This window comes from Schistocerca gregaria, chromosome 2 (assembly GCF_023897955.1).
Source record: "Schistocerca gregaria isolate iqSchGreg1 chromosome 2, iqSchGreg1.2, whole genome shotgun sequence".
Taxonomy (NCBI): Eukaryota; Metazoa; Arthropoda; class Insecta; order Orthoptera; family Acrididae; genus Schistocerca; species Schistocerca gregaria.
Genome location: NC_064921.1, coordinates 493,813,600 through 493,836,356, shown reverse-complemented (window position 1 = coordinate 493,836,356; position 22,757 = coordinate 493,813,600). Strand labels below are relative to the sequence as shown.

At 34.2% G+C, this 22,757-nt stretch overlaps 1 protein-coding gene across 1 annotated transcript in view; it reads right to left on the bottom strand.

The window, feature by feature from the left end:
- Positions 1-800: 800 nt before the first annotated feature.
- LOC126328053 (nuclear receptor coactivator 7-like) overlaps positions 801-22,757 on the bottom strand; it is a 771,498-nt gene continuing 749,541 nt past the window's right edge. Inside the window, 4 exon segments of the mRNA XM_049995955.1 lie at positions 801-12,178; positions 14,542-14,711; positions 19,010-19,131; positions 19,768-19,927. Of these exon segments, the coding sequence (XP_049851912.1) occupies positions 12,043-12,178; positions 14,542-14,711; positions 19,010-19,131; positions 19,768-19,927 (588 nt within the window). The 3' untranslated portion in view covers positions 801-12,042.

Below are 22,757 nucleotides of genomic sequence, written 5' to 3'. Positions count from 1 at the left end.
GAGAGGAAATGAATTGGGAGAAAGTGTTAGAACATAGGGAGCAGAAACTGTGGAGTGGAGGGTGTCGCTTTTATAGGTTGAGCCTGGGTAAGTCAAGCCTCATCTGTAGTGACTAGTTCAGTGCAGAAATAAAATGATCTATTTTTATTATAGCAAAATGAAGATCTCTGAATCATGACATACAAACTAGGTTAGATGGGGATTTTATAGTTAATAAGTTTTTTTTCCTCAATATCATGTTTCCCACTCGTAGCCAAAACTGCTGTAAAAACTGTTAATTTTATTTGCCTAAAGGATAAAAAGCCTGGTAACCAAAAGTAAATGCAGCAGCAGCAGCAGCAGCAACAACAACAACAACAACAAGAAGAACAACAACAAGAAGAACAACAAAAACAACAATAAAAATAAAAAAATAAAATAAAAAATAACAACAATGTAAAGTTACTACTTTATAGGCTAAAAAAGTACTGTTTTGGGTCTTACCATACAGTGATGTATGACAACGTCACTGTTATATTAATAGATTAATTTTCACATCCAGTTATTGCATTGATCTTGGTCTTCATTTGGTGATGATTATAAGATTTTGAAGTGAAGTCAGCCATTAAGATCCGTTATTTATTCACAGATTCATTTTTTTGAAAATTGCTGAAAAGTTTTTTCCTCAATGTAGAGTTACCTGATTTTATGTATTGATGCTGCATCTTTATATTGAAGGATACTGAATTATTTTCAACAAAGAAAAAATTTGTGAAATAATGGCAAACGACCATACTGAGACAAATTTAAATGAATCTCAGTACAACAGATAATGTGTATTTAAATATTCATAAAATTTAGATACAATCTTTCTAATTTTAACCATCACTGCAGAAAATGCCACACAAACAATTATTACTGGATTAATATTAACACCTGACAGACGCACAATATCTGTTTCACTAAATGTAAAGCGTTTTTTATTTTAAACTGAAAATCATATCCCACAAGTAAGATACACACAAATTATGGAAGCTAAATATGATACTGTGAGTAAGAAGTGATCAGTTGCAATACATTGATGTTAATTAATAAAACAACACACAGTTCTTTAACTGCTGAGGAGCTTCCAGATAAATTATGCATCATCAAGTTTGATCAAGAACACCATGAATCAAGACTTGTGAGAAAACATTCACTTACTCCAAAGTTTAACAATTTATAGGTTTCTTACAATATATTTCATACTAGTTTGCATTATTATTATAGCAATGCCAACTTTGAAAATTTCTTCTTCTTGAGTTCAGTCTGAAACTAATTGACATTAGGTTGAGAAGTACATGTTTCACTATAAATAATATTTACAAACTGTGCCATTATATATCAATTGAAAGCTACGTAACAGCTATAACATGATTTCCAAGATGTCCATTTATTTGCTGTGGTGGTGATGGTAATGCAGCATTACCATCACCACCACCACCTGTACTCAGTTTTATGTGTACTTCAAAATTGATAGCAAATTCAGTCAATGTCTGTGTATCCAATTCTAAAATATTATCAAAAAATGAATTCACTAAATTAATAATTTGTTGCCCTTGTACAAATATAAAAATTACTAATAATAATCCCTGCAAGTTTTAAGAAGATTTAGATTTAAGGTTTTGCTAGTGGTGATATATTAACTGACTGAGAATTGTAACAAACTGTTGATAAGTATTATTCACAATTTTAATATTTTGCCATCTTTATTGTCACTGATGTCCACATCTGCAACTAGAACTCTCTCATTATTCAGTTTGTAGTTTACACTCTGTCAGTTTTCTGTCTTGGCAGCACATATTACTTAATAATGGCACAGCTTGTTTCAGAAATTTTTAATGTTATTAGAAAACAACCATTATTCTCATGCTTGAAAATTTAGTGTGTTCCCTTAGAACCCTACAAAAAAAATTAATTCAGCTTTATAATTGTCAGCAGGAAATACATTACATTAATGTAAAAGTTTAAGAAGACATATATGCTACTTTTTATTATGTAAAATAGATTGTGGACTCGATCATAGTCCAAAGAGTGTAACTGTTCCTCGATACAGAATTCTAAAACTGACCAAACGACAGGTGTCAAAGGCTGAAACATAACCCAGTGACTTTCCATTTATGCTCTCATGGTATAGTTTTATATAAATTGGTCCTGAACTCCGGTTTCATATAAATATAGAATTTCTTAGCATTAAAATAGATGTTTTTAGCAGAACTTGTTGGAACTTAGCATTAATGAATAAGGAGTTTGTATTTTGAAATAAATGGCATATGTGGGATACATATTGGTTTATGAGCTAATTGAAGGACTTTATTTCCTGTTCTTGAACAGCAGAGATGCTCCAGTAGTGACTGTTTTATGTTCTGTATTTCTCTCTATTCTTTAAGGAATGTATATCTCTCCTACTACAGCAAGAACTATGAGTCACCCATTGAGTTGACTGCAGTAATATTATGCACATTTCATCATTTCCTACTGCATTTCACTCTTGATTAATACCAAGTGTAAGCCATTATAACCAGAAGCTTGGGTCATCATTTCAAAACTAGTCGTCTGGTCTAACTCCCAGGACTGGAATTTTACTTTGTTGTTATTACCAAACATAAAAGAGCTCTGTAAGCAGCACAAAAGTCCCTTATTATATTATGAGCAAGTACTTCCAAAGCAGTGACGTAATTTTTTTTTAATTCCAGTTGAATTCTGTCAGTTACTAAAAATTAGGTGATGATTTTTATCTTAACATTTGAAGTTCACAAAGTATCTGCTGTGAAATTTAGGTCTTATTTTTTGTATTTTACTCAGCATATTTCTCACTAACACTTGCATATTTCCACCATGGTAAGTGCTTTTCCATAGTGATAAAGAATCTGCAGAACACAAAACTGTTTTCCATGCACAATAACTTTTCAAGTTGGCATATGCATCACGAAACAACTACTTCCCAAGCGACACGCTGATCAGATAACCATTCCTTCTGAATGTTTCTGTAGTTAAATAGTTCCTTTCCTCTCAGCAACTTCATATTCATCTCGATTTTTTATCACAGGAGGAATAGTCTAGGACACACACAGTTCATTTTCATCACAATGTCTCCCTTCTTGTTACAAAGAAACTGATCAGGCTCTTAATAGCACTGAGTTGCATACACTAACATAAGTTAGGTACTGTTAGTTTATTGACAGTTGAAAGTTCATCTAACAAGAGGCTTCATAATGCATAAAATATGCCATATATCAAGAACTAGAATGTTTATATAAAGTTAATACAAATCTGCATGTTTATCAACTAAATCTTCAGTTTTATATTACAGATTTTTGCATTATTACTAAACTTCCTTCTGTCTAAAACTAAAATATGTATTGCTGGTATTTGCTAAAGTTTAGCACACTTATTCTAACTTCCTGATATTTTGAGCACCGTGAATGTGTAACAACTAGGTAATATTAATTGCTGTAGTCTTTCACAACAGCTATCTTGTGAAGTTTCATGGACAGAAAGACCAGCAAGAAAAAAATTTACAAATATGTTAAATGAGGGGGGAGAATTACTGGCTTCTCATCTGGTGAAAGAAAAACTGTTTTCATGTGCATCTCCTTTGTAATTCACTGTAAATGTAAATATTATTTCTTTTTTTAATGCAGGTGGTGGTGGTGAGCATATCCACAATTGACATTGAGGATTCTCATTTACGAGTTCAGTGATTATACTTCTGAAAGACAATGGTGGCAAAAGATGCATTTAGTTTTGTCATCAATGAACAGTTTACATCAGCACATTATTTTTCTCTCTATCATGAATCTTAAATGAAGAAGTCAAATGTGAATTTCAGACCGTAATCCAATTTAGACACTTACTTTAGGCAACAGACAAGTTGCCAAAGATCCATACATTATGCCGTGGCAAATTTTTCAAGTCCCTTGTCAATTTCTTTTTATGATAGGCATAAAATTGTTTTATAATTCTTTTATGTTTCCATTTTCTTTTGTCAGAAACATGCATTTTATTTAGCTTAGTAACTGTTGGTATAATAACATCAGTAACAGTAATAGATGACACCCAAGGAACTGCTTTGTCATTTACAAACAGCGAAACAATTTATATCACTGGAGATCAATTTATAAATTGAAAGTATGCTAACACTTTTCAACCAAAACTCTTCAAGGATGTGGAGCATCTCTGTTATCACTCTTGATATTCTGCTGTAAAACACCTCTTTTTTGAACATGTTTTAGGGATATTGCAGACAATACTTTTTTCAGAATGGAGCCAGGCTGCCTTAAATTGTAACTACTAACAAATTTAATATCTAAAGTCATGCACATTTCTGCAGATTTATGCAATCATTACATAGACTAAAGTCTTTACTAGACAACAATGTAAGCTTATCTCAAAGACCCTTTTACACAACAATTAATTTGTTAAGTGCTATCTCTCTTTCATTAACATTTCCCATTGTTTTTGTTGACAAACCAGTTAAAATTTGTTTATATTTTCCTTTTGTTACTACTGAGCACAAACACATCCCTTATATCCAGTGCATATATTTTTGTTAAGCACAAAAAACACCGACTTACATCGTTTTATCATTACAGCTAACAGTTATCACTTGTCTCAGTATACTAACAACAAATGGCAACATTATGCATGTGTTACAAAATAATTTATTCTTTATGTACAATCGATAAGTGTATATATTTTACACTAAGAAGCTATATGATTAGACAAAAATCTCTCTCTCCCTCCTCCTCTCTCACATTTTTGTGTTGACAATAACATAGGAACCTATGCAACCTAAAAAAGCATCTTTGATAAAAATAAATATTCACTGCAGAAATATTCACAGCAGCCCAAGCACAATTACAGACTAAAGCATAACACGAGAGCAACCAAACATTACTTGTTACCTCAGTTGCTACTTTACACTAACGTGAATTATATAAATTACCTCTAAATGAAGCATTTGGATGCTAGACAAATTTTATTCATCTTCCTGTCTACTCCCCGTAAGAGACTTTGAAACTGTCACTTTGTTGGGGAAGGGGGGGGGGGGGGTGGAGGAGTTTAAGTGGCGCTCTACATATATTTTGATACTTATGTAAGCAAGTACCACTACTATTAAACTAATTTCATAGCCATACTAGCTAACGAAGCTATTTTTAAGCTGCACGTTCATTATTCCTTCATTCTATATAGATGGAGAATAAACAAAATATATTCAGAGCATTCAGAGAACATGAGATGATCAATAAAGCCAGAGATAGCTTTACATTCTTGCTACAGAAATCTGACATTTCCTCCTCCTCCAAAAAGAAAGAGAGAGACAAACTTTATAGTGTACAATACAAAACAGGAGTGTATGATGTTCTGCAAACAAGATGTAGGTTAATGATACAGTGTTTACAAAATTTAAACTTTCTAAATATTAACAGCCGACTGTTTGTAAAGCGAGAGTAATGTAAGAAATAAACCTACCCTTTTGCCAAAGCTGCTCATGTGTCCAGCACTGCCATTCCAAGGTGCATTAATAAAAAATAACTAAAAAAATAAATAAAAAAATAAAAAACACTTTTTCCGAGAACTGTGTTGACCTTTGTAACCCTTAATGGCCAAAGATGCATTTGATTTTTTAAAGAATGTGTAATGATAATATGTTGTAACATATTTACAAACCTTTCTGTAATAGCCACTGTACACATCGTCTAGCCTTATTTATGCCCGAAACAGCTGCTAGCCTACTTATACCATAGCTTGTCACACATATGACACTAAACCTACCATATATATTAACACAAGCGACAAATTTGTTAGTATTACTACAGTAACAAGGAGTAACTTATACTGCTCAGCTCTCAACAGTAGAAGGAAGGATAGCGAAACTGACGTCTTCTGAAGGATCTTTATTCAATAAAGGCTCTCAATGTGAGAAATTTCCTCTTCTTAATTATGGCAATGCCTGAATGGTTACACAGTCCTGAGAATAATTCAAATAGGATGAGAGAAGAAAGGGAAGTAAGGTTAAGAGTTCTACAACTCATTTACAACTGGAACATAGGAGCTATAGCATAAGCACGGATTGGCAAAAACATGTGAAAGTAAAGCAGCCTTGTCCCTTTAACAAGATCTACCTCAGCATTTGTTTCAACTGTTTTATGGAAATGAAATTCCTATTTCCTCATCCAGACTTTGGATTTTAAACTGTCATCTTCCCAAAGTGAGTCCAATGTCTTACCAATGTGCTACCTACCCAATAGTAGTAGAGATGAAACATTTTATTACTAATTGGGAGAACTGGTTACAGTATTGTTTTCAAGTTGGTGTCATACCAGAAGCATAAGGCTGATTATCATTCTCCTGGTGACAAACGTGAAATTGTACCACACAGGCAGCTTCATTCAGCAATGAGAATGGTTCCAATGCAAAAACCACTAAGATTTGGCTGAAAAATGTAGAACCTGTCACTGAGTTAATGTTGGTGTAAACCCAGTATTTCAAGGAAAGTCAAAGATATTTCACTGATATAAATCCATAGCATAGAAGTGGACTTAGTAATAAAGTTCAGGACAAACACCCTAATATATCAAATATAGGTTGTGAATGGACTTCTTTAGCATCTTTAGTCATTGCAGAAACCAGACTAAATACGCTCAGTCAAAAATGGGTTTCACTGGAAATGTACTGAAATAAGAACAGTAATTTTTTTATAATTTGTAATTAATATTTTGGTTTACAAAGGCCATTTTCTTGGGCATTTCTGTATGATATGGTACTGGCAATGAACAGAACTTTAGTGTTTACAGGTTATGGACTTTTCCTTGGGTACTTTTAGGCCCTTTGTACAGGGAATATGGCAAGGAAGCTCAATTCTTTATGCATATTGCTGCAGAATGAGCAGCAGTGTGGAAGGCCTGTATCTTTCATGCAATGTAACCACTCTAGTCATGTTTTCTGCTGATATATGTTTCTCTTGCTGTAGACAGTGACATTCTGTATCTGACAAGTCTTAAATAGTGACCACGATGGTTCAAAATTCAGGGCAATTTATTCGAACACAGCACAGGGAAATGGATATTTGGCAATAATGAATACTAGAGAGATAGAGAGATACTGCACAAAAAATTGTTTGACTCCTAAGACTGGCAATGGGCAGAGACAGAATTGTATTGATTAAAACTCTTCAGGCTACTAATGACTCAAGAAAATGTTTTCATAACTACTCAGAAATGTAAAGTATCAGTTCTAATGTCGAACACACCAAATATTTATTTCAATTTTAAGTGAATAAAATACTCACTTATGGTAACTAAAATGTTTGGCTTTTTATTAAATCGAGGTTACTCTGAACAGAGTCTTCATTTTTGGCAAAAAATGAAAAATCTGTCGGTTCTGACTAATAATAGAATGACTGTTCTATTTTTTGTGCTTATATGCTGCTAAATGGCTGCCCTATATGGTTATTTCTTTGTTTTTCCACTCGGTATTCTTTAATATCACACCATTTCAGAATTGTGCTCTCAAAATGAGGTCTTTACTAAAAAAATTAAATAAATAAATATTTTTAATCAATCATTCAAAGACCCTGCAGCTAGAGCCCTAACAATGTAATATTGTGGCCCCTGCCAAAGTTGTGCGCTGCAACCCCCCCCCCCCCCCCCTCCCCCTCACCTGTAAAACTGCCTTCTTGTAGTTTTCAATCCAGATTTAAAGTTTGTAAATAAGTATAATATAAATGAAGCAATAATGAAAAAATGTAAATATATATTTATGAAGAATATTACAAATAGTAAGTCAGATGCATCATTGTAGTAAATAAATTACAAATTGTTTAAGCTTCCTAAAAATTTAAAAGAAATCAAAATCTGTATAGTGTAGTTTATGGGACTGTACATTAGTTTTAGTATGGTATACTATGAAGCACATTTTATTTGCTGCTCAAATTTTAGTGCATAATTTTTTCTTTAGTAATAAAGGATATTTAACATTAACAGGAGTTGAAAAATATGTTTCCATCAACAGTCTTTTTATTATAATTTTACTGTGCATTTCCTAGCATTGAGAATTAATTAGGTCACTGGAGATTAGCAGCTGTGTCCTATTCTTTTGACAAGATAAATTAATTCAGGTCAAATGAAGGTGAAGGCAGACTTTCAAATGTAGCTATCGGCATTAATGTGCTGAAAATGCATTCGTAAGATGCTACAGTCTTTGGGATTGTCTTACATATTCTCAAAACTATTTTCATGTATGGATAAGCACCTTTTAGCCCCAACCTAATTCTTAAACTGATTTTTCCAGTTTCTGCACTACATCTGTGCCCCTACTTTTGGTGGGGCCACATCTAGCCGCCCCCTGGTTATGTCCTGCTGGCAGTATATGCCACAAGTGAGCCATGTTCTTGAGTTCCTTTATTAAAATATCTGAAAGAAAGAAGCATTAAATGGGCAGAGATATTCCCATAAAATGCGAAAAGGAAGGCAAGTTTCAAGTGATGAACAACACACGAATTACAATAAACATTGAAAACTGTGTGAAGACTTCTGATTGAACAGGCTTTAATAAAGCATGATAAACTTTTCCTATTTTGATTTGTTATCAACACTTCCAGATGCCAAGTCCGATCATATCTGTCTCTCTAGTTCACACACTATGCCACCCAGGCACATATCAATGTCTCCAAGTGTTTCCGATGCTGCAGCACAAGTTGCAAACAAGAGACTTTGTTAAGAAAGGCTGAGTATGAACTTAGCATCACCATCAAAATTACTCCAAACTTACATTTCACTTGACAAAAATGTTTAAGGTTTAGCACCTACAATGTGGCAGCTCTACCAATAATTGAACACTTGCCTACTCGTAAACATGAATTTCTTTTAGCTGTTACCAGAATAACAGTGAATGAAGCAATCACTATTCTATAATACAGTTACTACTATAATTAAATTTGTTCCATTTTTACATTTCATAATGATCTAAGATTTCAAAGCTGTGTAAATGAAATAAATAACTGGTTCATGTTGATAATTCAGCCAGGCAGCTGTGCATGTGATACTAATTACCATTACCTTTAATAACTATGTAAACAACACAAGTGTAGAAACAAATGTATCACATTCAGATTCACTAGAAATTCTACACATCACTGTCATGGTTCCGATGTGTGTGTACTTTTTTTTTTTATTTAGTCATTTATTTAGTGCCTGGAGACAGCATGTGCAGAACAAACTACATAACCTTATCACTGTCAATTAACAATTATATTTTGACATTCGTAAAAGGTGTAGAAATTAGGATAATCCTAAAGTTGAGTATTTGAGGAAGAGTTATTGTTCTGATAATTATAGCCCTAGTAAAGCAACTGTCTGCTAGACAGATCTTCCCTTGATCTGTAACAAGTCGTCTTGGTAATACATCAGCCACTAGAGCATGCCAAGTTTGTTCCCATATGTCACCCTTTTCTTAAAAGGATTGTTACATAATCGGAAATTTTTGGAATGTAGTGTGTCACTAACAATGTCAAAAAATAAGCACTGTAATATCCTCTCATATTTTCATTACTTTATCCAAATACATATCAACATCCAGCGACAAACTAAATAGCTTGTAACAATGTAACATTGCCTAATAAACATATATGCGGTCTAACATGCTTAGACTTAGGCTGTATGAATTTCAAAAATCTTAAAAAGGAGTATTGATTTCTTATAAGAAGAGACAATCATGCACATACTTGTGACTGAAGCAATGTTGAGTTGGAAAAAAACACCCATTAAAATAAAAATAATCTGGCTGTAATACTAGCTTCAATAACTTTTACGTTAGCACTTTGCAGAAAATTAAGTGATTTATGTGAGAATTAATATCAAAACTTTTCTGATTCTACAACTATGTGAACTTGAGATGAGACATTACTACCCATTTATCAAAGCAGCAGGAAAAAAAAAACAAAACTAAAGGCTACAGCTCTAACACTTCATGCCAAAGCTGACATTTTGTATGTGTAGGTTCTGTATGCGAACAGTTCTAGAGCAAGGGTTCCTGGTCTAAGTAAGTTTGGTTGCCGCATGTGTAAATCAGTCTGAAAAATGTCTAAGCAAAATCATGTTGCATATGTAATTATCTGAAGATCAGATAATAATCCCTCATTTACACACTTTGTACTAGTCAAAAAAATTGAAACCAAGTTCAAAAGGAAAATAAAAGCAAATGAAGCAACCATTTATGGCCACTGCAAGAATAAATTTAATTATTTTCACTGTACATTATTATGAATATAATGGCAGAAAACAAGTACAGAAAACAGCACTACATCAGTGTAAAAAAATAAAATACCACATTCATTCACACACAGCAACAATGAAGCAGGAAACAGCACATCTCCCACATATTCAACATATTTGCATTTGCACACATTTAAGGCAACACTAACAATTTTATACAGTATCCGTTGTATGCATTAATGGTTTGGCAAGCCCAAAGCATTAAGTCCATTTTAAATACTAATCGAATATCAAGGCTGCCCGCAGAATGCTTTGTATTTTCCACATTTCTTCTGAGGTGAGCAGTTCTTAACATTTCTAGATTATAATATTTACTGCAATTTAATATTACATTTTCCAGCAAAATACAGAAAAAATATATTGAAGGATAGTGTCATACAAATATATTGATCTAAACTATGATATTTCACATTTTCATCATTATACTTGTCATTATACTTGTCATTTTTGTGACCATTTCTACATACTGAAACAATTTTTATTTTGCTAATAGAACATAATGCCTCTTTGTGTATATATGACATTTGTAAACTTCTATTTTGTATCTGTCGATAATTTAAAATTGTTTTAGACAATTTGTGGTTTAACAGTCCCACTGCTTTAATGAAGTTGTTTGAATAGGCTTTTTCTTTTTTAAATCAGTACAGATATTTCCATTAACACAAAGTTTTACCAAATGCGAAACACTGAGAGAACAGTGTCAGATCTCAGAAAAAATTACTGGTAACTGTACTGTCCATCTCATCAAAAGCTTCCAAGTTATCAGTCAGTCGGTATATGAATGGTAACTTCGCACCAGTCTTTATTAAATAAAATATTCAGAGCAGCACAATTTAAGTTCATACAAATCTGGTTATTTCGAACTTTTACTGTGATATGTGATACACTAAATTTCGTTGTTTCTAATGTCTGATTTTAGGATTTCGTACAATTAGCAAGAGACACAATTTGAAATGTGCTTGAAATGTTACTCCTCATTGACATCAAGAAATAGTCTTCACTCTTCTATAGATTAGCCTCTTTCAAATACAGAATTTTCACCTTCTGCAAGTACCAATTAATTGAGAAACATGCTGCTTGCACTTAACAGATTGATCTAAAAGTAACTCATGTAATCATCTGCAGTCTAGAAAATCATCTTCCAGAACAATGGTTAATTCACTTTCATTTCACCTTAGCTTGACAACTTTCATTACTCACTGTTCAACAGCCTAACTGATCAAAACAGTCTGCTCTTAAGTATAACCATGCACTGCATATCTCACCAGCTGTTATTCAATAATTCTGAGTGATCTGTTACAAATTCGTTTCCTATTTCACGGACAGAAATTACCTGACTAATCTCTTATACAGCAACTGTACACTTACCAGACTACAGAGTTACAATTTATGTACACTGTACAAATTCTATGCATTATCCTTGTACTAATTTCCATTATTCTTCTTGGAAGAAATATCACCCTTCTACATGATACATAAAAGCATCCTATTATTTAAATATTCCACACAAAAATACAAAACAACATATTGTCTATCAAACAAAGCTGTTATCGGAGCCTGGTGACTCCGCACATTTTTCCAGATCATGCAGTCCATTATCAAGGATAAACTTTTAATAAAACTGCGCATTAGCAGTTGTTTTCAATTACACTTCTTACAAAATAAAGCTGGCAGAAACATGCATTCAGTATTTTCAAATGTCATTCTGTTTGCATTCCTAGAATCTGAGCACTTTCAGCAGCACTGTTCAGATGAAAGCCCAGCATTCCAAGGTCTTCACAACGAAGTCTTTCTGTGGCGTCAAAGGCTCATTTCCGTAAGTACTGCAAGGCTCTGTCCGCCCCTGATAGAGGTCACCATCTAACCATAAACCAAATTTTCCACTGAAAAAGAGACAAAGAAACGGAATTTAAATATTTAGAAATCCACAAACAAAGCACTAAGTCTACATTTTACCAAAGGAGAACATTTATTCCCTGGCCGTTCTTCCATTGAGGCTTTAGCAAATTATTTTTCAACTGCACTTAATATGACAAATTGTGTTGTGTAAATCTTTGCACTAAGGAGAACTTTAATAATTAGGAATAGCCAAGAACTAGACTAGAAAATGAAGTTAGTTAATAAATGGCATAAAGCAGATTTACTTGATCTCGTAAATGAAGATTAAAATCAACCTCTGAATGATTGATTATTTGTTTTACATTTTTTGCAAGCTGATCTCATTTTCAAACGACAGATAGGTTGTGTAGAATACAACATAACATTTACATACAGTTATGGTACATACATTTGTCTTGGTATTTTAATTATATTACATGTTACAAGAGAGGGCAAGCAGGTTAGAATTCACTGAATGAAGACAAACATGTATTTACTAAGAAGGCTTTCAAGTTCCTTTGTAACAGCTTTGGTTCACAAGTTTTCAACACTTGTGCCAGCTTGTTGAACCATATCTGCCCAGTAATACAAGGACTATTGTCAGTTATTTTTAATTTTGTCCTCTGCCTGAAATAGTGTGTCATAATTATATGTATGACTGTACTTACTATACTTTTTCTGAATAGTAAAAAGTAAATAAGTTCATACAAATACAAGGAATATACTGTTAGATATTTATGTTGGACAACAGTTTCACGACAGAACTTTCTGGATTTTAGTCCATGCCTTAACCTAATGGCTCTTCCCCCTAGAACTAATATTCTGTTCATATGCTGTTCTGCCGCTCAACCCCACAGTTCAATACCATAATTAAGGAATGGATTAACTGTTCCATAGTAAACAATTTTTAGTGTGTGTGGATTGGCACAATTTTTGCCAACTAACTCAAAAGATACTGCCAATTTTCTCATACAAAGTAGTAATGCCGTTTACCCAGTTCAGATTTTTGTCCAGGTGTACACCAAGAAATTTAATGTTATCTGTTTCTGCTGATGTAACACCACAAATATTGTTTATTTCAGCCTCACAAGAACCAGTTGTTTAAAGTGTTAGTAACTGGGATTTACTGATGATGGAGTTTATACCCTGTGTAGAAAATGTGGTTACTTCCATCACAATTTTAGTTGCAGCTGAGTGCAATGTCTCCAAGACTGTTTCATAAAAGAAGAGGGAGTTTACTAGGTGTGAGTTGAAGGGTTGTCATGTTTGCGAGGATTGCTTTTAAGCAAGGAAGCAACTACTTTTTTTTAGCAAATGCTAACACATCCTGCAGGGAATGCAGCAGTTGTCATGAATGTACAAATACACTGCCAGAAGTTGTGACTACTTCATTTGTTACTAGTTTTGTTTATCAGTCTTGGTCCTCTTCAGATATTCATCAACCTGACAGCAACATGCTGCAAGCTTAAAGCTACCCTCAGTTTCAAAGCAACATGATGTGGAGTGGAGTCCCATGCTTTTAACATGTTGGCACCTGGGCAATGAACATCTGAAGAGATTTGGCAGTAATAAATCCAATAATCAAGACGTGTGTCAGTTTACCTGTGTATTAACAAATACTTTTTCCTAAGTTATTACTATTCCACTTTTATTAGCTACAGCTACAGCAGCGTACTATTTAAAGCAACAAGACACTTTAACATTATAGTGTTTGCAAGCCCCTCCCTCCCCACAACTGGACAAATTTTCTTAAAGTTTATGATGTAAATATTACGCTCCTGTAAACCTCTGTAATTAATGTCATGACTGAGTATTGTGACAACTTATGCATACATACTGGAATATGTACATACTGTTTTTTGTACACATGTTTACTAAGTAGAACATGGTACAGGGAGGTTGCTGGAAAAATTTAACAGAAGATGTAACTGCGACATTATGAGCAGTGAGGAAAAAACTAACAAAAAATTATCTCAGTAACGTGGAAGTGCTGAGACTGCTCACAGATTCAAATATATAAAAGGAAATCAAGAAAATTCTAGCATATAAAATTATTACACAGCTTTATTTAGTACCTGTTTCACTTTCATTACCCTTATTGTTGCCCCTTTCCTAATGTATTTTAGACATACGGCCAAGCCCACAAAGATGCTTAGGCTGTACTTTACTACTTCACATTTTCAGCCAGAGAAATATTAAACACTGGTAGATATTTCTTTCATTGACTTATAAATCTCAAACTTTAAGAACTATCAACTGCTCAACTTTATTCAATGATGGCAGCTTGTGGATATGAGTAAAATGCTCTTAGCATGCTGTTTACATGTATAGGTTATAAATTAAAAATGGTTTCAATTTCAGTACTTACTCGCCAGCTCCAATCGAAAGGCTTTCATTGTTGCCTTTTATGAAATACAGATTGTCTCCCGTCCAATTGAACACTTGGAACTCTGGTGTAAATCTGAAGAGAAGTGATTCTCCTGTTCCATAGAAGTGGTCACTCACTTTCAGGGCACATGATGTCAAGGCACCAAATACCTGTTAACAGATTTGATACATATTAAATAAAAGCTACACTACTGTTATTCTACAAATATGTTTTCATCACCTATCATGCAGTCTTCCTACAGTAATGTTTTATTAATATCCTGTTGTTGGAATATTTCCATCTCCAACTTTTAATACAGTATTTATTTTCCGTAACTTTAATGTAATTTCATTGTCTCACAGCTACTATAATCAGATAGATTAATATTATTTGCCTTACACAGTTTGTTTCATATCTAATACGTCTCCTAACTACCTGTGCTTTCTTTCCTTTTAAAATAATGTCATTGTAACCAAGGAAACACTAAGCCATCAAAGAGGGAGAAACAGTAATTATGTAACTGAGAACAACAGCACATTTGAAAGCAACGACACTAATTTACTAGGTAACATTTATCTCACAATCACAAATAGCCACTATAATTATAGTGTATTGTTAATACAGTGTACAGATCACATTCCCACAATTTGCTTGTACTTTGTTGATGTTTATTTGCTGCAGCTCTTTGAGGATTGTCTCCCTCTATTTCCTCTAGAGAAAACTATGGCTGGGCGAATTTTATTTTGTGTGTAGTGCATGAGTTTTTTTTTGTGACCAAATTCTGCAGTAGTGCCAGTGGTGAACTTTACTGCAGAGGATCAGCTGAAAACAAGCCTTAAATAAAATGGTGTTTGTGATAATGTATCTAACACTACTTTACAAACTATAGTTGGATTTAGAAATCAATGATAAATCACTATTGCATTATATCATCCTACTCTTGTTGGGAATATTTCTGCCAGGCACAAACTCTAGGTGCCCTTGAAACTATTACACATGAAATCAAATTTTGATCATCATCATCATAAATTACTTCCCAGTTTTTTCTTCTGTTAGGTCTTATTGGCACTCCCTCACTAACTGCATGATGGAATGGAAAATACTTCATGTTTGGAGATATCAATTAGCTCTATTGCTGAAGAATGGCACTCAGTTGTCCAATGCAGGAGTCAACTACTTGTATTGTGTGGAACTTTACTCCACATTTTTTTGTACACAACTGCATTCTTTCCCCTTGTACTAAAGTAATACGGCATTGATTTTTATCATACTATGCATCTGCTTAATTTCTGTGACTTCCGAACAATGTTCAGATGTACAAAGTAGACCACAAAAATCTAGATGTGTTCTGTTTTTATGTTAGGAGCTTTTTACAATTTGATGAACAAAAATGAACAAAGTTGCCTTATGTGCTGTTGAAGCTGCTATTTTATTTTCCCCATTAATTGTTGCAACTGTTTCTGTATTTGTTTGTCAGCTCTGACTGAAAATATTTTCCCCTAAAAAAGGCCTACTGAAAAGACTCAATCACAAAGATTTCACAGGAAGTGCTTTGTTAACTTTGTTAGTAATTGCTGACCAGAAATATACAGATATAGATCATCCTGTGTATCACACATGATGGGGAGATGCATTACTCTTATCACTGTGTGATTGATCCAGCTTTTTGAGCAACTATTCAAAATTCCACATATCACTGAATACTTTATATAGGGCTTCCTGTACCACTCAAATAGTGACCATCTTCACATCACTGTGAGAAGCATTCTTACTTATATGCCTGATGTCATCTGGAGCAGCTCCTGCCTGAACTCTGTGTTATTTACAAAGTATTTGCCCACAGTTATGGAAAACTGAAGGTGTTGGAAAGTTTAGATCAACGTTGATAGACTTGCAACAACTCTATGACCTCTTGCTTAATTTGGTAGGTTTTATGACAATCCAGCCATCTACTCTATTCCCAATCTTAATGCTGCCAACTGCAGCTCAGTAGTGTTCTAATTTGGCAAATTTCTTTAACCCTCATTGCTTTTACCTTACCATCACCAGTGAACCTAATAAGTAAATTCACTGAACAAACAAACATTGTTTCACTAATTATTTTACTGTTACTTTAACTTTATAACTTTAAATAAGGAATTTGATCCCAAAGTCATTGACAAAATTCTAGGCAAAAAAAGATGAACAGAAATGGTGCAGATTGCATTTTATAGAGAAAATATCAAACACGATAAGTAGCACTTTGAAGGCAACAGGTAGTTGCTTGTTCAGTGCATCAGACAAACCGGACATCTTTAAAAGCAGGGTTTATAAAATCATATGCCCAAGTGTCAGTCTTGCTACATTGGACAGACTGGAAGGTCAATCTGCACCAGGCTTAAAGAACACCACAGAAGCTGGAAATTAAAGAAACCCAGTTCAGCCTTTGTGGAACATTGCCTTAAAAATAACCACAAATACATAACAGACGTATAAGTTTTACACAGCGAGGAAAACTGGGCTAAGCTCAACCAGTTAGAAATTTTAGAAATGAAGAAACAGATGTGTACACCCCCATACTTATTATTAAACGGGCAAACCCAAGTCAATTATTCACCTCTTTCAGATGATATCACAACTTCGGGATAGAAGTCAAACTCTGGACCTCAATACATTAGTAGATACAAAGTTCTTGATGCTATTTTGTCAAAAACTGAGATTTTAAGCCCGTGGCTGTGTAAAAAATAGAGGCTGACTGTTACACAGAAGATTACAGCTACCACCCACTTTTTATAATGCTGTTTATTTAAACAGTGCTGTTATTGGTGTCTAACTAATAGGTTATCTTCAGATGGCTATATCAAGTTGCAAATCACAAACTAGCCATCTGAAAATGAACCTATCGGTTCGAAACAAGTAACGGTGCTGTTAGATACATTATAGCATTATAAAAAGTGGCTGGTTGCTGTTATCTTCTGTGTAGGAGTCAACCTATACAAAGTTCTTGCCTGATGCTTAACTCTATTCCTCGTTAGGTCTAGTCACAATAGTGTAATTGCTGAATTGTGTAATTCCATATTTGTCATAAATGGTCATTGAAGTAATTTCCCATTAAGCCTGGGATTGATACATTAAGAAGCTGAGATGACTATCTTTGCATTATCATCTTTGGAATCAGTAACACACTTGTAAATGGGCTTATAACCCAAAACCTAGGTTGTGCAACAACCTAGGTTGTTTAACAATAATAAAATTAGTGAAACAAGGCAAAAAAAGTCTTTGTTGAGTTAATTTACAATGTTTCACTAAGAATCCACAGTTGATTCAATTAAAATAAAAGGTAAATATTTCACAACATGATACTGCTGAAACTCTGCAGAGACACACAGCACTCTTCTCTTAAACTCTTTAACCCAGCTATTCCCCCTCCCCCCCCAAACTTTACTACACAGAGTTTGACTAAATAGACAACAAGAAGCTCTTCTGTTATCTTTTGTTTAAGGACAAAAAAATTGCAAAACCTAGTGCTCTTTTAACAGTTTAATGGAATGTAGGACAATTTTAATGGCATAAAATGAGATACTGCCTACTTTGGGGGAGCGAACTCAGGAGGAGGATATTTTCTGAAAGCTTAGCAATGATTACAGCCTTGTTTGTGTTTGTTGATTACTCAATGCCTGAACTGTACAGGGAGTTTTTATCTTTCCTCCTTCCCTCATTTACATTCCCTGGACTATGAAGCAACATTTTCTTATTCTAGCGAGGTTGTCGGAGATATGTACATGTAAGGCAATAAGCATTTAAAAATTAAGATCTGTTCAGTAATCAATGGAGATATGCAGTTGGGAAATATTGAGGGAGATCAAAAAACGAACACCGTGAAAAGTATGACTTAACTATGACCATAACGAGAATGAAATGGAGGTGGCCTGACACACAGCCTGAGGTGACAACCTAGTGGAAAACAGATGTCTGATATTAGAAAACATACAGGATCAATGTGGATGTGTATTTGATGTAGACTGTAGTTTGTGCAGACCAGTAACTAGAACAAAAAATGATATGCACAACTACTGATGGAAAGAGTGAGTCTCCTCAGACATTGATTCAGAGGGTCTTCTTCACATGAGAGAGAGAGAGAGAGAGAGAGAGAGAGAGAGAGAGAGAGAGAGAGAGAGAGAGAGAGAGAGAGAGAGAGAGAGAGAGAGAATGCGAACTGTTTCTACATAATAACAAATTCTGTGAAAAATATTTCAAGCACTGTCATACAATTTGAGTGCTTCAAACTCTTGCAATACATTAAGATCATTTATTCCACTTGCTACTGAAGTGGGTATAATTTATCACCTTCAAATTCCAACAATAACTAATGGGTAGTGTTCAAAAGACCTGGTTCTTTCCCTACAAAAACTGAAAATATGTGATTATTTTTTCTGGAAAAAATGCCAAATCAATACTGTCATCATGTAAGACAAATACTTTTACTCACATTATTCTCTGTGTCTTCTATAACTAAGAGGATTGGGCTCTCCAACCTGTTCATCTTCCGATACATTGAGTTCAAACTGAAACCATGTTGTGAGGTACTGAACACAAGTGTCCACACATACCCTGAAACAAACCATTTCATCAATATTTTACAAAATAGCTGTCTCTGAAAGAGGTTCATGAACAAGAAGTGGAATGGTAGCTAAATCTGAATAATGAGTAAATTATGAGGTAGTTGTTCTGATTAAGGTATCAGAGTTTTAATCAATTCTGAAGCAGTAAGGTGGAATGACAAGAACTATAGGATTATGAATGTGTGGGGACAGGAAGGGTGGGAATAGGCAGCAGGAGGTCAAGTGCTGCAAAAGCATTTCTTTGGAGAAGAATATTCCTTACTTGCAAAGTAACATATTATACTGACCTTTTATGAAACATTGCAGTAAGAACTATTTTGTACATTTTATTGCTCTAATCAAAGCATTTTGATTATTATGGTACGTCACATATTTGCTAAGGTAAATACTGAAGGTACTACGCACTAGTGTACAATTTACTGATAGCAATGTACGATGACACTAAATATTTTGGAAGCCAAGGAAATTCATATATGAAACCAGAAACTATCATTTTCAAAACCATGAAGTGGAGGTCAAATTTTTAACATTTGAATAAATGCCAGAAAGTATGAGGTTTCATTGAAAAATTAACTTTTTCAAGGACAATACACTACACAACTAAATCTGGTGTGGAAGCACTCACCTTCAGCTCGGGCAGGCAAGTGCCTGCAAAGTTTGCGTCTGTGCTCTTCTGACAAAATCTCTGTTGTACCCGAAAGTTCTGGCAATGTAAATTCCAAGTCAATACTGGTGGAATTATTGGCATACAGTGCACGGCGTAACTCCTCGCTCATAGAAAGCACCTGAAATGTATTACAAATCTAGCTGCAGATTAATGTGGCTACACAGTGCATTTAACTGTTACTACATTTTGAGCTTACCAGGGAGCATATATTAAGCCAATTGACTTAATAATAGGACACAAGTTCAGAGGAATCTGTAATTATTCATTACTCATACATTTGCAATGCCTTGATCTCAATTTTTCTGATTTTTAATACTGCCGTCTATGGTAAGCATGTGATATTTGTTAAACATTCGGCACTTTTTAATTCTGTTTGCATCAACACTGTTAAAAGAATGTAATAACTTTATATTTTGTGTTTCTTGACCTATCACTGAAAGTATGGATAACTAACTTTTCTTGTTTGGTGTTAACATTAACACTGGTCTGTCCTATCTTGTTCGTAACTGTATTAAACCACTTAAATTGGCAGGTGTTAGTAGTGTTGGACCTGATAGTATCCAGAAACATGATTAACATTAATAATAAATATCAAGAGAGTAAAAATTTTAATGTTAAAACCTTTTCCATAGGTGACTAAACCAAACTGTCACAAAATGAAGCATACTTGGTATATCTTTCAACATAAAGAACAATAATTCGCAGCATGTATTTCCTTACTAACGGAAGTCACTTTGTGACAACAATTGCAATGTAAATACCAGGCTAACAATATAGAACCAGTCACATAGTGATTTTAAATGATGTCTAGACATGTCCATCCCTTTGGTTTCCATTTTTGTGTATATATCACTGAAATTCTAACTCAGGTTATGGCAAAAACAATTTATTTCACAATAAAGCTTTTTTGCTCCATATACATGAAATGTCTTTGCCTACAGCAAAGAAGAGTTGCAACTAATCTTTATGCTAACTACTTTCCACTATGGTGACTTGACAACTACTGCATGCAATCTACAGATAAATAATCATGAACCATCTAACAAAAGCTTTCTAACTTAGCACAAGAACACAGAAAAGTAATGAAATACTTTGTTACCAAATCCAGTAAATGGTGTGAAAATTTGCTGTATTCTAGTTTATACTGCTTCACAGAGTAAACAATACTACATATTTAAATGTCACAACTTATAAAACAATTATCCATGTACATAACTTGACTGTAGCAAATATTTGACTGCATTAATTCCTTTCCAAGTGATTGAAGTAAGTACATGGCATCTAAAGCTGCAATAAAGGCAACTTTTTGAGGAAGTTAGGGAACAGAAAAAAAACTTTTCAACATTATTCGAAATGTGATTTAGAGTTATAAAGGGAGATTGTTGTGTAAGGCCGACTTAGCAAGAATGAGCGAAGGGTGTATGAGAAGGACAGGGAAGAGTAACAAGCAACTTCTTTTACAGATGGATCATCCTGGCACTTTAGGCTTCTTAAGAAAACAGGAACACCTTACTATGGACATAAGCTGAACCTCTGTCGTCCTGAATTTGAGCCCAGTGCCTTACCCATCCTGCTGTCTCAAACCTTGCAAACAGGAGAGCAACTTGCACATTTACTAATTGTTTCTCAAAAGTGTAGATTAAATTCCTATTATAATGGTGGTGATACAGGATGCAAAATAAATTATTAGTCTGCCAGACAGCGTTTAACTCTGGGGTGGTTAACTGATGATGCAATTTAATTTAGGGGTATCAGGTCACAAAATTACAAAATGCACAGAAACTTGGAGATGCTCAGCGTTTGGTGTGGAAACTAGCACACCTGATAAGCAACAAATTTTGTATAAAGCAAATCAGAAGGTAATTTTATTCCTATTATAAAAATTTATATCACTAGAAACTGTTGTAATTATCTAGCATCTTATTTGTCTAGAGTGACTTTCAGTGAAATCCAATAATGCTACCTACAAATGACTGATACAAAAGATCCTGAGAAAGCTTAATTCCCACAAAATGAAGGTTGCTTAAGAAACATTCATTCTAACAGCTTGTGAATACTGTTTCTTGAACAGAGGTCCTTGGGGTTGGGTTAACGTAACAGGATTTTTGTAAGTTAAGCAGTTGGTACCAAGGCTTTGTTTTCCTAAATCAGATCTTTGACAAATATCTCTACTCATAAAGTACACCAGTTTTTAGCCTTGGCTGTGTACAACTGCCAAGAGAAGATACCTGTTGGCACACAGTTCATTAGAACTGACTGTATCAGCAGAACAAAGTGCAATGCTCAACTTAGTAGGAATTAGTCTGATCATTTTATTTGTTGTACTTCTGAATGCAGCACAAGCTAGTAAAAATATTATGAAAAGGAAAGTTGCTACTCATCACATAGTGATACACTGAGTCACAGATAGGCACAAAAAGACCGTCACAAATGATCTGCAGTCATGTGAGTTGAGTTTGCGTGTGTGCATACTTTTGATGAACGTCCTGCTAGCCAAAAGCCTTATCTGTGACAGTCTCATTGTTGTGCAAATCTGCAACTCAGCATCTCCACTAGACAGTGAGTAACAACTTTCCTGTTCATAATATTGTACCATTCCATGATGGATTTTCCTTTGATTTTTACATGTTGTAACAAACAGTTCCATGTGTACTGCTACAAACAGTGCTCTGCAGATAAACTGTTTCCATCTTACTGTATTTGTTTTCTTGTCTTTGAACTGAACCAAGCATATAATATGCAAATATGCAAAATACAGTCTGGTGAGGAAAGATTTTTGTTAGACGATCTATCTAATGCACACTGAAGTCCTTAAAAAGAATTTCTCTCCTTTTTACAGCCTGTCAGACCGTTCTCGGGTGTAACACTGTTCATGTGACTGGCTCTTCACATCTTTTGACCTGCACTTTGATATCTAGGTGTCACTCAGGGGTGTTTTACAATAATCA